At 35.9% G+C, this 17,095-nt stretch overlaps 1 protein-coding gene across 1 annotated transcript in view; it reads right to left on the reverse strand.

Annotated features, from left to right (window-relative positions):
* Positions 1-17,095, reverse strand: part of CNKSR2 (connector enhancer of kinase suppressor of Ras 2) — a 191,008-nt gene that overhangs the window by 72,887 nt on the left and 101,026 nt on the right. The window contains exon 9 of the mRNA XM_042810178.1: positions 7,290-7,436. Within this exon, the coding sequence (XP_042666112.1) occupies positions 7,290-7,436 (147 nt within the window). The remainder of the gene's footprint in view (positions 1-7,289; positions 7,437-17,095) is intronic.

Here is a 17,095-nt window from a genome sequence, read left to right on the forward strand (position 1 = left end):
CTTCTTAGGCCCAAAACATTGCTGTTTATAGCTCATACTGACAGGAGCACTGAGAGAGGATTTGCTTCTCTCCGCACTGAAGAGGAAGGCAGCTTTTTAACAGCAATAATTAATAGGAATTTGTGCTTTCTGTCACAAGGAAATTCATGCCTGGGTATAACTGTGGTCTGGGCTTACAATGGATTGATTAGCCCACACCCATTCTGAGCAGCTGCTGGGGGGCTGCAAGACACAGGTAACGAATTCCCCAGAATTACGTGGGCTTAGCTATTTAAATGTTAATGAGATGTGTTTCATTTCTGGACTAAAGTTTTGCTGAAACCTGAATATTCCACCATATAACATCACAAGATCTTGAGAGTGCACAGCCCAGCTATATTGGCTGGCTTGCCCTCCAGAATAGTTTGCTGGGAGACTGTAAATCAATGGAAGTTGCGTGTTTTTGAGAAATGCAAAATTTGGCTCATCTTTTGGCTAAGTGAGGTGATTAGAATACCAAGAAAAAAATAGAGCTCTAAAGGTAGAAAGTTTCCCTCAAACTGTTCCTATGTTAAATACTGACATGTTTTCTGGAATGAGAATTACAGTGTAGCTGGTAGAAGCCCTAATGACTGTGGTATCTCATGTAATTGCAATAGAGGTAAATCTTCCCAGGGCCCAGAAGCTCCCAAGAGGAGCTGTAATAAAATCTAGTACGAGAGAAAGCATAATCTTTTAGGATCACTCCAAAACACACTAGGGTATTTCACGTCTTTTACATATCTAAGTCACACTGCCAAATTCAATTCTTTGGATTATTTCTACAAAAGCAGAAAAGCTTTGTTCCAGAAAGACTGGAACAAAAGGAGAAAACTAAATTTAAAAACAGGCCATCACTTTTTTTTTTTTTTTTTTTAAACCATCACTTAACCTAATAAATCAGTGAATTCTTTTAAAAGAAATGCAACGTGGTGAAAACATTCAGATGTGCTCCCCTGACAGCAGCTCAACACACCAAGAACACTGCAGTAGTTACCACCTCGTGGATCTAGGAGTTCAGCTTTCATTTAATACGGAATTAAAAGCCTCAGGCCCTCCTTATTGAAAAGGGAGCCTTCAGAACCTTCAGGGTACACGTAAGGTGCACCCTTGAGTCATTTTGCATTGCAATTCTCACCAATCATTTAGTTTAAGTCAATCTGTGCATCCACAAGAAAATCAGATCGCATCTATCCCATATGTCAATGGCAGTCATTTAGTGGACTATATTATGCCATGTAGGCACACTGAACATCATAGAACTCCAATTCCAGTATGTCTGATTTGGAGATAAGTATTATCACTGAGTCAACTCTCTTTCAAAGACTAGAACTTCCTCTGCTGCAGTCACTTTTGGCAGGCTGGCTAGGCAAGTGGGAATCCTGAAACAGCAATAAAACTAAAATGTTTTCAGGACCACAGATTTAAATACTTAACTCATGGGAATAACCTGACGGAGAAAGTTTAGAAGTTATAATATTAGAACTGGAATATCCTCAAAAATATCCCGCATAAAGCCCTACAGTGTTAATCCCCAATGACCAAAACAATATGCATGTTTCATTACACTTTGGAGTATTGTTTCTCAAACATTCTGGATGCACCATCCTCGTTCAAAATTATTAGTCATCATGGATCCTCTACCAAATTGACAGCTGTCCAGAAAATAGAAAAACAACTTTACTTACAACAGCAAAGTTCTTCTATGAGAGAGAAATAAGTAAAAAGTCTCTATAATTACTGAGTGATACTGCATAAATACTGACTGCCCTATTCTGGTTAGGTCAGTCCTGTGGTCCCCTTCTCTCCATCTTGGTATGAGAAGCTAGCATTGCTTTCCCATTCCCAAACTGAGATTGTCAGCTTTTTCTCTTTTATTGGCTTCTTTTTCCTCTAAACAATGAACGTAATTAATAATTAATATATACCATCTAAAATTCTTTTTAATGCTTTTTAAAACTCTTTGAACCTTTCATTAACTCCCTTGGTAGTTGCAATATACAGTTTGAGAAACATTGCTCCATATAAAGGCACACAATTTTTAAAGTATAAACAAAACCAAAACAATATTTTAAGTGGTAATATCTTTACACAGTATTTGCAGCAGTAAACAGATTTTACTGTTAATATATGTTTTCATATTGGACCAAGATATTATGATTTACTGAACAAAATGTTTCCAATAACAAACTTTTATAAGATGAACATGACATGAAGTAATGAAATTCTGTAACCAATTCAAACTCTGTAGAAAAACCCAGTCCAAATTAATTTTAACAATATTGCAAAAAGTGCTAAGTTTCCATGTAGTTAAGAGACAGCTAAGCAACTGAAGAGCCAACAGTTTAGCATTTTATTCAAATTTAATGATTAAAAAGTCTAAAGTCATTAATGCTAATCGTATATGATTCAAACAGAACATAACATTGCCTATAGTTGAATGAAGAGAGCAATATAATGAGGAAAAATACTAAATAATAATAAAGGTAGGATTTTCTCTCAGTTCAAGCACTCTGCAGTTACTGTTGCTTCTCAGGAGGCTGAAATGTTGAAGATAGCATAGTAGAGATGTGTATCTAATTGAAAATAAAGATTATTTTAAAATAATACAGATGCTGAGGTTGTGGCAATTCTTAACAGTAAAATTTAATCACGTATATAACAGTACAGTGAACTATTTTAAATATACAAAATGTGACATTTAAATAAGTTTGATTAAGACTGTGGCAGAATAGTGAAGTCAAAAGGTTTTTTCCAAGTCAAGACACAAGATGGCAGTGGACCTGCCCCCCGCCTCACTGACATCAGTGAAACTGGCAGCGCTTCATCCAAATTAGCTGAAGTGTGACCATTCCTTTTCAAGACACTGCATGAAACATCTTCACACCATAGTCAAAGTCTGGTTTCTTTTGAATAATTACAAAGCATTTTCCAGAAGTAAAAGATGGCTTTGCAGTTAGATTCTTGCTATCATGGTGATACCAACTTAGAGAATCTAAGATTCTTCTTTACTGAACCTTCCCCCTTGTTCAAACTGCAGTTCAGAGAGCCTTCCTTTGAAACCTCCCAAGAAAAACTCAAAGTGGGAAGAAGAAATGAAAGAGACGATCTAGAGTAAAAGATGTTTATTTATATTATGTTTTGAACTGCCAGCTGATTGCTCCGGGGACAGACAAAAATATGGAAAGTTCCAAGATAATTAAATCATCTCTATCTTGAATGAGAGAAAAAAAAAAAAAAAAAATGGAACTTGGTTTTTTTGTTGAGCGTATTCAGTAACAGTCAGAAGTACTAACATTGCAATCTGAAATACCAGTGTACCAGAGGAAGTAACTGAAAGGCAAATTTAGTAGGTCTTATGTTGCAGGCATAACATCTTAATATTTGTAGTACAATACCATATTAATGAATACCTTCATTGCAAAGGCAAAAAAACCCCACAAAAAACAAACAAACAAACAAAAAAACAATTCTCCAAGGCCATAGCTGTCTAATTCAGATTTTATAAAAGCAATGAAAAAAACAACATAGGCTGAAAATCCCTCGATTTCCAACATTCTGTCATGATTCCAAAGTGTGTTAAGGGAGAACTCTGATTACTGCAAGAAGTGGTATACCTGATAGATATTAAAAGAGACAATCATCAAGTGACTGAAAGCAAAAACCCAAACCACCTTATTTAATCAGGACACTGCAGGAGGAAAAAATGGATGTTTTCTTTTCACTACTGGTGAGTTAATGCACTTGTACGTACACACTTGTTATGGTTAACAGTACAGCCATAGCTGGTTGTACTGTTTTCCTTTACATCAAGCCACTGGCAATAAGTTCCAGAACTGCTACACAGAATGGGCAGAATACTAGTTTGATGACATACCAAGTCACACCCCAAATTGATAAGATATACTGGTAGCACCAGAATACCGCCTGAACTGGAGGATTCCTCTAGCGTTTTCCCAGTTTATAGGTACACTTCCTATGGCTCTCTGAAATTCAGCTTTTCATGCTGCTGCAAATGGCAAACTTCATGTTCCTACATAGAATCATAAGCTAAACAAGCAAAATGCATTTTACCAATGGCTGAACACTATCCATTTTCAGCAAAAATTAATTTTTAAAACCTTTCAAATGTTTCTCAATCTCAGTGTTTCGTATTTTAATAGCTGAAATATTTACGTTTGCTCTAACAACCATTAAAGATCCTCACAGATGGCATGCATTCAAATTCTTAGTTCTGTTTTTGTCAGCCCCCTTACACTGGGGCAAATTTATACTTTTCCAACTCAGACATTGCAAGTTGTGACACCGCGTTTTCCTCTGTTCTCCTCATTTGCAGAGCCAAAGAAAAAAACACAGCAAACTTTTCCAGATCCTAATCCACATTTTATTACAATTTCATCTCCCCAACTTATTCTAAAGTCTCTTGAGGCTTTCACTCACATTCTGTACTTTAACAGAATTATTATACTGAGTCATAATGTCTTTATAGCTTGTGTTCGTTGAATTATACATAGGGTTCAATTAACTTAGCTCTGAGATGACAGCACAGTTATAACATCCTCAATTATTTCATGATATCCTAATATAGGAAAACAAATTATCATATTTTCCTCTGTCTCCAAAGGAGATGGAAGTACTGCTCTTCCTTTTATCTTTTTTCCTGTTTGCTATCATTTTTATTTTGTCCTCTCTCACTAACTTCCAAGCACATGATTATGTGAATTTAGAACAAAAGTAATTTTGGAACAGCCACTATGTTACTTCAATCACAGAACACAGGATTTTTTGGAAGATACTTTTTCCTAACATTTTCTGTCTTTTATAATAAATAAATACTGCAATAGAAAAATAGGAGCTATTAAAACATATTTTTATTAGCTATATTTATTATCTCAAATTTTATAACACTACCTCATATTTTAATAGCTATACAATCAATTATATTGTATTCTTTTTTTACTGCTTTTTATTAATCAAGCATACAGCACCAATTTCACACTTAGGCTGCATTTAAACTTTAACTCCAACAGACTCTAACATCTGCTCACCTCTCATCTGCATAAATTAACAACAAAAATCTCCTCTGTATGCAGCCTCTGAAGTTTGTCTTCACGTCACCCTGGAGCTTTTTTTGATAATCTACTTAGGAAAACTGCTGTTTCTCACACTAAAAATCACAAATTACAACAGACACACATGTACACCGCACACAGAAGTACTGAATGAGGTTCTGACCTTTTCCTGGTTTATCAGAATGGCGTCACGATACTAGGATTATCTCTTTAATGTTTAGCAGTGTCTCTATTTGTATTCATATTAGCCCAGAAAATAAGCCCAGATTTTCTATGATATCAGAAAAAAAAAAAAGCCAATAACGAACAAAAGTGTCTATCTTTCACTCAACCTGAAAACATTACAGAAAACCTCTATGTAGACTCAGTTTCATCTTATCTAACAGAGGTAATCTTTATTTGATCTAGCTGTCAGCACTCTTTTTATCACCAAATGGAGAAAGAAGTATGTGTATGGTTCATTTTGCTGTCAACTAAGATAGATCAATTTAAAATTCATACAGATGAATGAAACAGTGTTCTATTTAACTTTTATAAAGTTAAATAAGTTGAATAAAACCTCAGCATTTGCGCTGAACTAAGGATGCCGAGATGTAAATAAGAGCCAAATAGAACACACTAAAGGAGTTTTGTTTCTAGAACTGAGTGTGGAGTTTCAAACACGCTCACAACTTTGTCTCATGATTGCCTTCACTGTAACAGGACTGCAGGAATCCTCACATTCTTACTGGACTTTGTTTGCTGGAAATTGGTTTCCGTCCAATTTCTTCCCACCCTTTTGATTTAATGGCCTAATTGCTAAGATCAATAGCTTGTCTAATAAACTTCTGTTGTGTGATCTTCAGTTGAATGACTATAGAGGCAAATGATAAACTGAAGTTTACAAACTGAAACTAACTCACCCAAAAGGGATACAGAATGAAAGCATTTGATCTCATTTAAAGCAATGAAGCAACAATATGCATTTTTCATTTGTATTTATATTTTTACTAAAACTATGATAAAAAGCAGAGCCTTCAAGCATGGACATTCATACACACTTATGCATACAGATCAGCAATTTTATGTTTAGACACTCATGTGATATTCTTGGTTCAAAGTTTGTTACACATATTGTCAGTACTTGATATCTGAATGACCAAGACATCCCAATCTTCATAACCTTAGTCAGTTTGACAGACAATGAGGTATTCAATCATGATCAAATAAATGTATAAAAATACATAGCTGAAAGAAGTTCTTTGAGATATTAATTCTTTTTATGAATCTACCATTATTTTAAATGGCAAACACCACAGCCATTAGCAGTGGCATTTCCACATCTCATTTTCCTTTCTCTTGAACTATGTGGAAGTCTTTTCTCTCTCAAATGTACTTAATTTTAAATTAGACTTTTTACTGTGGCAATAAAAACATACTGAAGAATACATTCATTATGCAAAGAAAATAAAATTCTAAACATTGCCCTATCTGAACTGAATTTAAAAAAAGGGATTCTTTTTCAGTTCCATCTGTTGGTTACGTGCTTTTTATCAGAGTGGAGATAACTTTTATTTCCTAGAGAAATCCATCACATTGACATTTTATCCTGGAGTGAAACACGAACGCTTTAATGAAACCATCCCATGGTTTTCAGCACATCGTAGGCTTACTAAAAATAAAGATCCAGCTGGTCATCCTGTACTAAATCCGTATGCAATGGTTCCTTCACAAGGAACACTCTGACAAACATGCAGATTTATTTGTATGGGCAAATTTTGCTGGTCATGTGCTTTGTTGAAGAAAATCACTGCATGTATTTTCCTACAATTCCATGACAGATCAAACTGAGGACTAAAGATCACTTCCATATCTCTTTCTTTGAAGTCGTCCTGTATGGAGAACTTAACACTACGATAAACTAAAATCTATAAGTTCCTTAAGTATGCTTTCTTCCCTATGGCTAGAAAAGTCTTTGGGACTACTTTTCTGCCTTGAAAAGCACTGTGCTGATTACTTCTGAACTTTGACAAGTTCTACTAACAGGTTTAACTTCAGTTGAGCCTATGAGAACAAACTGCAGAGAAATCATTTCAGAAACAATTTTTCAAAGCATACAAGAGTAAATCCATATGCTGCTGAGATGAAGCACAATAAAGCATCACTGAGATAGTTTATAGCTAAAATGATGGTGTATGACTTATGATTAAGCTTCATTACCTGCAGAGCAAGGGGCTTCCATCTCATATTTTTCAGTAAAGCTGGTGCTGAGGTAAGCATGCTCTGAGGTCGCTTTTTCAAAGTTAAGATAACACCACTCGGATCCTCTCGTAGTGCATTCACCAAATTTTTCAACTGCCACCCCACCTGGTAACCAGTAAAATCATTACAATAAAATTGAGGTACAATATTCAATATCTAATGTCCCTTTTTAAATACGATTAATAAAATAACATAATAGGAGTGTATATAAATTTTAAAGATAAACTCTAGAAATGTCAAAAAAGTTACTGCATAAAAATCATGTCAACTAAATTAATTATTATAATGCATTAAGATGGATATGCATAATTTCATGTTTTAGAATTAATAAACTACTGTTATTCCACTGCAAAAACACAGTCAAACCTCAAAGTGTTTTTAAGTTTGCTCTATACGCAGACTTTAGGGACTAGAAGGTTAAAAAGCCCTGGCTTCTGTTCATACACTTCAATTGAAAACTGAACATTTTATACTCTAGAGTTGCTATTTAAAGTCCACTAACCACATGCAGTCATTCTAGTTGCTTATGCAAGCACAAACAAGAACAAATCTTCTACTCTTCACAGTGTTATAAAAATAAAATTAGAATCACAAGGCCTTTTCTTAAATAGTACTTCTTTCATGATGATTTCAGAAACAAATAGCAAATTAATGACAGAAGTACAGTCTAGCCACTACTTCAGTATTAAACCAAAATACAATTTTCCCAATTGAATTACAGCATGTTGAAACATTCTAAAATTAAAAACTTGACTAAAGTGGAAAGTAGCAGGCTTTTATTTCTAAGAAGAGGCTAGAGCTTTCTGAATCATTCACTTTGTATTGTTCAGAAAAAGTTCTTCAAATATTGCAACAGTACAACTCATGGCAACAGCATCTGTCTAAATAAAGCCCAAGTTCAGATATCTAACTTGAAATGGATAAAGACATTGCATCCTTGCATCTTCATGTTTGGCACACAGAGTGATAGCACAGAGAATCATATGTTCCTTGAAAATTGTAGCCTGATACTTAGAAAGTGTTTATTTTGGTAAATTCGACAGTTTTCCTAACTTTATCCTATAAATTTAGAAGTCTGCTCTCATGTTGTTTAAAGGATCACAGTTGCAAGTATTTGTCTGCTTTCAGAATTTATGCAAGAACCACGTTAAAAAGGAAATTATAAAGTTGAGATGAGAAATTCTTTCCAAAAGAACTTCTAGAGGTCTGAAGTGGTGATGTTACACTATATCATACCCACATATTTGAAATGATCAAACAAGCAATATGAACAAACACAATGCAGATGATCCTTATCATCAGTATAGTGATGTATGAAACAAATATATCTGTAACCCATTTTTAAGGTACGTTGTTGCTACTTTTTTTTTAAAAAAAAAAACAAAACCTTATTTCCCATTACACCAAAATTCACTTTTAAAATCATCACTGATTTTAAGAGCTGATACTCTCACATAAACATGCAACTAAAGCCAACGGTAACACATCAACAATCCTGTATCAAAAACATGGTTCAAACTTCACTTTTGATCAGCCACTGTGAACCTACCTGTCTTTTGCCACCACAGAGAACTTCAATATATCCAAGATGTACTTCTACAGCAATATTATTGTAAACAAAGAAACAGGATATTGGCAACACTTATCTTTTTTGAATATTTTCCAGCTTCCACAGAAGACTTCCAAACATGCTGGAATTCTTATTTTCAGTCCCCTGTATTAGGGATATGGCTATTATATTTTGAATATAATTAAACATGAACATAGTCAAGTTTAGCTCAATACCTACATTCTGCCTGAAGTCTCCATCCTCTTTCAGTAGCATTGAAACCAAGTTTCTGCAAGTATAATGTTTGTGCCTTAATATCACGATTTCATAAAAATACAACACTGTTTTCAGAGACTTCCATTGCTTATTAGAAACAATCTATTACCTACAGTTTCATAACATTACATTGGGCATCCATTCGGTTTCATTTGCTCTGTGCTACTCAAAAGAAGAATTAGAAGCCCATGGTTCATGTAAGGTATCTGTTTGTAAGCTACTGATGCCTAATGTAACAACTGAAGACAGACTTACAGAGAGGAATACTTCTACTGAATAAAGAAGCACAGGGAGCCTGGAGGAGAACATGATGTGACCCTAGCTACAGAATCAAGCTGCAAGGTTCTTGCCATTTAAGTTGATAGGATGCTGCGTGGGAAAGCTGTGCTTTAAAGCCATCTGTTTATCACTGAAACAGCCAAAGAGATATAAATAAAATTGGTTTCTCTTGCTAGTAGCTTTTAAACTATTTTAAATGCAAGTTCATACTTTGCATAGATAAACAATAAACAATATTGTATATTTCAACTAAGCTTTACATTGCTATAAATGGAAGATTATCTAGTCTCTTTATGAGAATTAGGGGATTAAAGTGAAAAAAAAACAACACTTCAAAGCACTAGATCTGATGTATTCAATTTAGAAGCTCATGAATAGAAACAATTTTGCTTAGTTTTCATAGGAAATCTCTGGGTTTACTACGAATTTCAAATGCTGTTCATCCTCTGTTTTTATTTGGTTTCTTGACAGGAGCTTTCTGGCAGGTTCAGGCAGTCCTTGGCCTTTTTTCCACCGTCTGAACAGAAATGATCATATTGGTCTAAGAGGAACAACTAACTTAAGAGAAGGTCCACAACCAACTGAAACAAGCTGGTGCCCAGGAAGGAGTCATGGTCTTCATTTCCCACACTGTTTAGATCCCATCAAAATTCAATTTGATAGGAACTATGCAGAAGCAATTTTATATGAGGTTAAGCTGAGAGGAGGAAAAAGCAATGAATATATCTGGAACTAAAAATGTTTTTTCAGAAATTTGCTTTAGAGATATGTAATCTAAACTTCTAAGTAGGATTTGAATTTATTCTCTCTGGCCTATCCTCAGGATCTGCAGCTTTCTCATTATCGTCACAGCTGTCAATTCTCAATTTCTAATCATCAAGATTTTTTGGCACAGCTTTCAAAGACCCTACCATATCCTTTTTCTTGGCCACGTACTGCAAACACAGACAGTAATGGGTAAGTTTCCTCAATGGTTTGGGAGATGAAGAGAGGATTATTTTCCAGGCCACCTTTCTCAAGGAATTAATTTTCTAATCAGGGAACTATACTGGCCAAGCATTTAGTTACAAAGATGAAGAAAGTCCCTGTTAAACTGCATGTCATCAAAAAAGCTGTGGCCAGATGTTTCTTCAGTGGCAGCCTAAACCCAGCCTTGAGTTTTGCTGTGCTGTGTCTGAGTCCCCCACGAGGCTGCCAGCACAGCTCAGCACTGAGTGCAGGAAGGGGGTTTGGAGGAGAGCGGAGAAGGATGAATGCTACTCAAGGAGCAGCAATGGAAGGTAAATGCAAAGATGGTGGAACTTGGAGAAGAGAGATAGGAGAGAGCACCACAGGTTGTCATGAGTGTAGGTGCCCTTAGATGCATTACTAAATAGTGTACAGTCTGAAAAAATCCAGAAAAGATTGTTAAAGGAGACTACAGAGCTGCAGCAGCAATTAAAAGCAGCATGTAAATCTAACGCAGACTGAAACTAAATCATATGGAGGTGAAATTATAGTAAAATGATAAACAGAACAGAATCCACACTTTTACAGGCATATTCCTGTTCACAGGGTCACCAGAAGCCAATGAAAGTCTATGTCAGACATTCCGCTTCCATGAAAACTGCTCTTTCTCCACAGTTATGTTAATTCATTCCTGAATTGCAGATTTGCAAAAAGGGGAAAAGTACTAATTTTAACACTTTTTCTTTAAAAGCAGTATTTTCCTGCTAAATATAAACTGCAAAGGGGTCTGCTATTTTATTGCTAAGTAAATATGGAAAATCCATTCTGCCATTTAATTTTAAAAGGTTACTAGAATTGAAAGATAATAAAAATTCTTATTCTTTTGGTGCTTGCTGTAAGTGGAACGCAGCCAGAGCTCTTTGACGTATCAAGCATTACAAGATTCAACCTTTAATCATTTTTGAGCTAATAAAAATAGAATTTCTAGGAGGAAAGCATATTCACCGTAGGAATTTTTTTTTTTTTTTAAAGAAACCCCCTTTCACCTACCTTGCATTTTATAGATAAAAAATAGCACATAAGAAAAAATCCAAACCCTAACAAAATAAAAACACACTGCACTTCAAATCATTGTCTATCAAACATAGCTAGCTGCTGAACAAGTCTGAATATGACAAGAAACTATCTGGTTTCATGCTGTTAAATTTGCAGATTGATTTTCATGAACACTGACCACCACAACTGAGGATGGTCAGCTGGCAGCCCTGTGAAAACGAATACCTCAGTAGAAATCCCTTCTCCCAGCTGCAGATGCCTGAAAAGGTTAGAAAATAATGGAAGGCCATAGGTCTTTCGCCTCCAGAAAACATTATGGGGTGAGGAAACCACAAAAGGATGTTTGTAGCATGGACTACCGCAGAGATGAAAGCTGTATCTGTATGTGGTGAGAGAAGTAGTGTCAGGAGGGTAGCAGATGTCTTTCAGGGATTTATTAGGCTAGCATAATAATGAAATCCATGCTTATGTAACAGTTTTCTCCCAGAGAAGAGAGATTCAATAGTGATTGAATTTACTGTAATTTTAATTAAGGAGTACTTTTGCTTTATTATTTAAATGAATATGATTATATTTTATCCACTGTTACAGAATTTAGTTCCTTTCACCCCTAGAACATTTCTGATCACACCACTCTGTATTGTTGTCTGAAGCCACAACAACCTAGTTTGCATACAGATATTTCACAAATATTTGATCAGTGACTAGGAATGATTTTTGAGGGAAAAAAATGGCGGAGTGTTTCCCTGTTACAGGATATGACCAAAAATAAAATAAAATAAGGGTAGAATTCAGTTTGCTTGGTTTTTATGCTTCTCTGAAGTCCGAAGCACCTTTTCTAGCTTCGTACATGGGATTCCCCACAGCCACCTGCTGCCTCCAGCATGATGGCTGTAAGGTTCCTCTCTCTTGAGCCAAGGGTGCAGACCACCACAGGAGACAGACAGGCTCTGGCAATTTGGAAGGCTTTCACTCTGTCTTCCACCCACTCAGGGAACATGAATCTCAGCATTATTTAGACTCAGAGGGGTTAATTCAGTCTTTCAATCTCAAGCACCAAGGTGTGTGTAATTTCAGGTGCAAGGTCTTCCCTTAGGCAAAGCATCATTCTGACAATAATACATGGGTAAGATGCACAGTCATTTAGCTGGCAAGAAACCATCAGTGCATTGCACTGGGAGCAGGGAAACTAGGATTCCAGTTCGAATTCCCAGTGATCACTTTTGTGCCATACAAATATAAGTTACAAGTGTACTGCAGGGTGTGAAATCCACCCTGTGGCGAGCAGGCCCTACTTCTTCATTACCCAGAGTACAGTACAGACATTGAACCATTATGAATAAAGATGCTGCCACTTGGCCTCATCTCCAGATGCTCCCAAGGAACACAGAGCTTCATTTCAGTGAGGCTCCTCAAGGGACAGATATTTCGGCATACCCAGGTGGCCACAGGGGAGAGATCAAGAAACTCCAAGGCTGAGTAGGGAAGTGCTGATAAAAACCTAATCGGGCGCAGACATTTTGTATGAGCTGAGGGCTCAGGAAGGCTTTAGGCAGACCAGATCAGACCCCAGTTTCTCACAGATTACTCTTCAGTATAGCCATGAGAGGCCTCACTCCTCATGGGATAAAGAGTAAAGTTCTCCAGAAGAAGGAATGTGCTCCTCAGGAAGAACTGCAATATTAAGCCACCAAAGCCACATCTCCCCTACAGTAATTCTTTTGTGCATTTACATCACACAACGAGAATTTGAAGCATGCCTGTGTATGTATTGCATGTTCTCATGTTTAAATTCCCCAAATGGTTGTCCTGGAATTAAAATAAGAAATACACATAAACATACGTGCTTACACACAAATAAATATGTATATATTTCCATGTTAAATTAACGTTATGACAACTTAATATTTTAGAAAGATTCTATGGAATCAATAATTCCAACAGTCTTTGACCCCTGCTCTTCAATGTATAAATTCACTGAGACCTGCAGCTGTCCTACAGCTCAACAGTGCTTGAAACAGGTCTTTCTTGAAACTGAATCATATAGTGAAAATTAATTATCTAGTTTACACAGAAGTTGTAATGAAAAAGTTAGTCTTTAAAGGTTACCAATAAACCAAGCAAACTGAAAAAAAAACACACAAAACTAAAAATCAAGCCAAAACAAAAGCCTTTAATTAAGCTGAAAAGTTATGTAGCATCATTTAGCTAAAGGAAGGAGAGGGATAGAGAGTTAAAGGAAATTGCCATAGTAAATCATTCATCATTTAGCTATGAGAGTTCTTTTTGTTCCTGTTTCATTTTACTGCTATTAAATTGATCATTCATAGCTAATGTGTAGCATTCAAGCCACTGAGGTGTTCTAAGCCAGTAATGAGTTTTTTGTTTCTTTTTTTAATAACAATTTATATATTCAGAGCACATAAATTCAAATCAAGCAGAGAATTTCCTTGCTTTAATTTTCCCTCCCTCATGACACGGCATTAACTTGCTTTTCCTACTGCTTTGATCCACTTCTACAATTATCACTATCTCACACTCCCTCACTGTCACCTCCCAGCTTCATCAAAGTTAATGAATTATGCAGCAGAAGATCAGGCTGGAAGCTGAAGATCAGCTGTGTAACTTACACAGCTGCTATCTGCATGCAGCACAGAGGTATTCAAAACCACTGAGTCCTAGCACATACACGGCACAGGTTGTGCACTGCTATGCTATCAGTCAATTTATCTGTACGGCTTTGAAGACGTTTCCTTATCCTTTGTTTGCTTTACTACAATGTACTTTAATTTTCAGCAATCTCAGTTAAAAGGAAGATTCTTAGGAGCAGAATAATCCTTGTCCTTCTTTCCAAATTCACGTGCCTGACCTTAAACTAACAGCAAGCTTTTTAGCTTGTTCATAAAGGACAAAAAGTTCAACACATCTTCTACAGGCATCAACATATTTAACAACTGGAAAATCTGATTCTACATCTGTCGTCTACTTGGGCATAAAACATAAGCTCTAATCATGGATTTCATACATCAGACTAAGAAATTTTGAAAGAATAATTTTAACTTCAGAATTTACTTTTTTTTTTCACTACTAAGGACATCCTGCTTACATTGTAGTTTAATCTCCTGGAAATACAAATCACAGCAACATTAGCGGAGAGTAATAACCAGAGCACAAATACATATATATTATTTGAATAATATACATGAATATATATGTATATAAGATATAAGTTTGTGCTCTGGTTATGTATATGTTATAAATATATTTAAATCAGAAATATATTCATAAGGTTTTTGGCAGCATGCTGTATTTAAATATTTCTGTTGGAAAAGTTAATGCCATTTAGAGAACCTCTTATAGCTGCTTTTTAAAAAAAAAAATAAAAAGAAACATTACTTATCTGGTACAGGAAATAAAGCAAAATACTGAACAACTGTATACAAAAAAAAAAAAAAAGAAATATTAGAACACATATTCCTAAAGAAAGTTTTGTCCAGAAAGATGAATTCAGCAATTAGTATACAAGGATACAACACAAAATACCGCAGCCATTCTTAGCAGGTATACCCATATGAGTATGGTCATAAGAATAGTTTCCATGAAAAAATACTCGATTTTTCTATGGAATCAGAAAATTGGTTATCACCAGTGGTGAAACTATGAAGGCCGACCAAAAACATCTACAGAAAAGTCAACTGCTTCTGCAGTAGAATTCTTAATGCTACTACAGTTTCTAAAATGGACATTAGGCCCTTCAAAGTCAACCTAGGTGTGGTGTCCACATTATTCATTACAAAAGAATATTATTTTTCTAAAGAAAAATAATGGAAGAAATCAACAATCTGATGAATGGCTATTCATATGTATTCATCTACTCACATGAATGAACTACCAGAGCTCAGTGATAATACAGCTGTCTATTCAGAAGTTAGAGCCAGGACAGAAAGCTTCAAGAGAGCTTTAGGATGCAGGATGTGGCTACAGGTCTTCATGACTGCAATCAGTTAGCAGAAAAAATTTCCAGGAATTCCATGCACTCGCACTGAATCACATCTCAATCCTAATTAAGGAAAGGCATCTCTAGAACCAATGTCTTCTATTACTTCCTCCAAGGCCTCTAGTCATCAAGTTTCTTGCAGCTGGACTTCCATACAGCTACAATAAAAGCATCCCGATCCCACAGTTAAGGTTTATCACACCAAGCGTATGTGCTTTAAGTGCTGTGACTACACAGCAGAGGGTACAGACCAGGTGCTTTGGAGCATGCATCAAAGAGCACACTGAAAGTGGGATGTTTGTATCCAGTTCACAAGTCCAATCCTGACGCTCACCAAGACTGAACCAGTAAGAAGCAATTTCTACCACACTTGTGATTTAAGATTAACCCTTCCAGGGTTTCCATTTCATGGCATGGGTTTAATGCTTTCTGCTAAGCTAAATAAGCGGTTTGACTTCAGGTACAAGCAGTCATGTATTTTTGTTATCAGCTGGGAGACAGGTAGCTGCTGAAAGGCACAGTATGGCTTTCTGCTGCAATTGACCTAATTTCACTGGCTGGTGGCAGAGGTGCGCAGTTAAGCGTGAGAATTTCATGTGGAAAGAGCAAAGGGAAATTATTTAAAGTTGAGCAGAAACAAGATGCAGCGTGTGTTGGCCAAGCTTATGGTGGTCTGTCTAACAAATGCAGCCATGACCCAATTGTTGCTTGATTTGCCATGACAGAGTTAGAAGTGCAAGTGAATGGCACTGCATACTTTTTACATAAAAATAAGGCTGCACTAAGCAAAGTAGTATATGCATTTCACATGTCAACTTTGAACAAGCCCCAGAGATAAATTGAAGACATATTTATCAGGCAAGAACATCCAGAATTTGTGCTACTGAGTGGTGCTGCTCAAGTTCCACAGGTCTGAGAAGAAGCATGGGGAAGTTCTCCATGAAAAGATATATTATCCATGGAGTCTGAGCATCCTTTCTCCCTGGAGAGTATTTCTTGGAAAGCACAACATAATTTACCTGCATTTGTCAAATTTGTCTCTCATTCTCTCATTTATACTAATATAAAAATGCTTGATTTGTACTCATCATGGAAAAATAAAATAACCTTCCCCTACACATTCAATTTCTGCAATATCACACTGCTAACATTTGCGGTATAAAATAATGCATTTATGTCAGTCCTTGCACATCTATGTAAAAAAAAAACAACACACAAAAAACCATTGTGTAAAAAAGAGATCATGAATAACATCACATGATCTCAACATAGATTCCAACATGTTTCATTCTGAGAGGATCACAACAATTCAGTTCCTTTATCAGTACTGTGCAACAGGGATGAAGTAAGAATAAAGAACTGAACTGAAAAATTGAGAGGGAATTTGGAGGACAGACTACAGTTGCCAAAAATCACAGCATGGTCCTCATACCCTGACAAACTACAAAGAGTTCAAAACAGTGCCCTGCAGAGAACCAGATTATTTTAAGAAAGACTTCCATTATCATATCTGAGTATACCTAAAAAGCTTTTTGCTCTAAATCCCACTTATCAAATTTTCCTATTTACATTTATGATATCATCATAAACAGAGGAAGTCCAAGGATTTGGAAAACATTACAATATGATCCAGGAGATAGCATTTTATCTCATCATCCA

This window comes from Centrocercus urophasianus, unplaced genomic scaffold (assembly GCF_019232065.1).
Source record: "Centrocercus urophasianus isolate 14NV4802_14NV808 unplaced genomic scaffold, USGS_Curo_1.0 seq_12, whole genome shotgun sequence".
Taxonomy (NCBI): domain Eukaryota; kingdom Metazoa; phylum Chordata; class Aves; order Galliformes; family Phasianidae; genus Centrocercus; species Centrocercus urophasianus.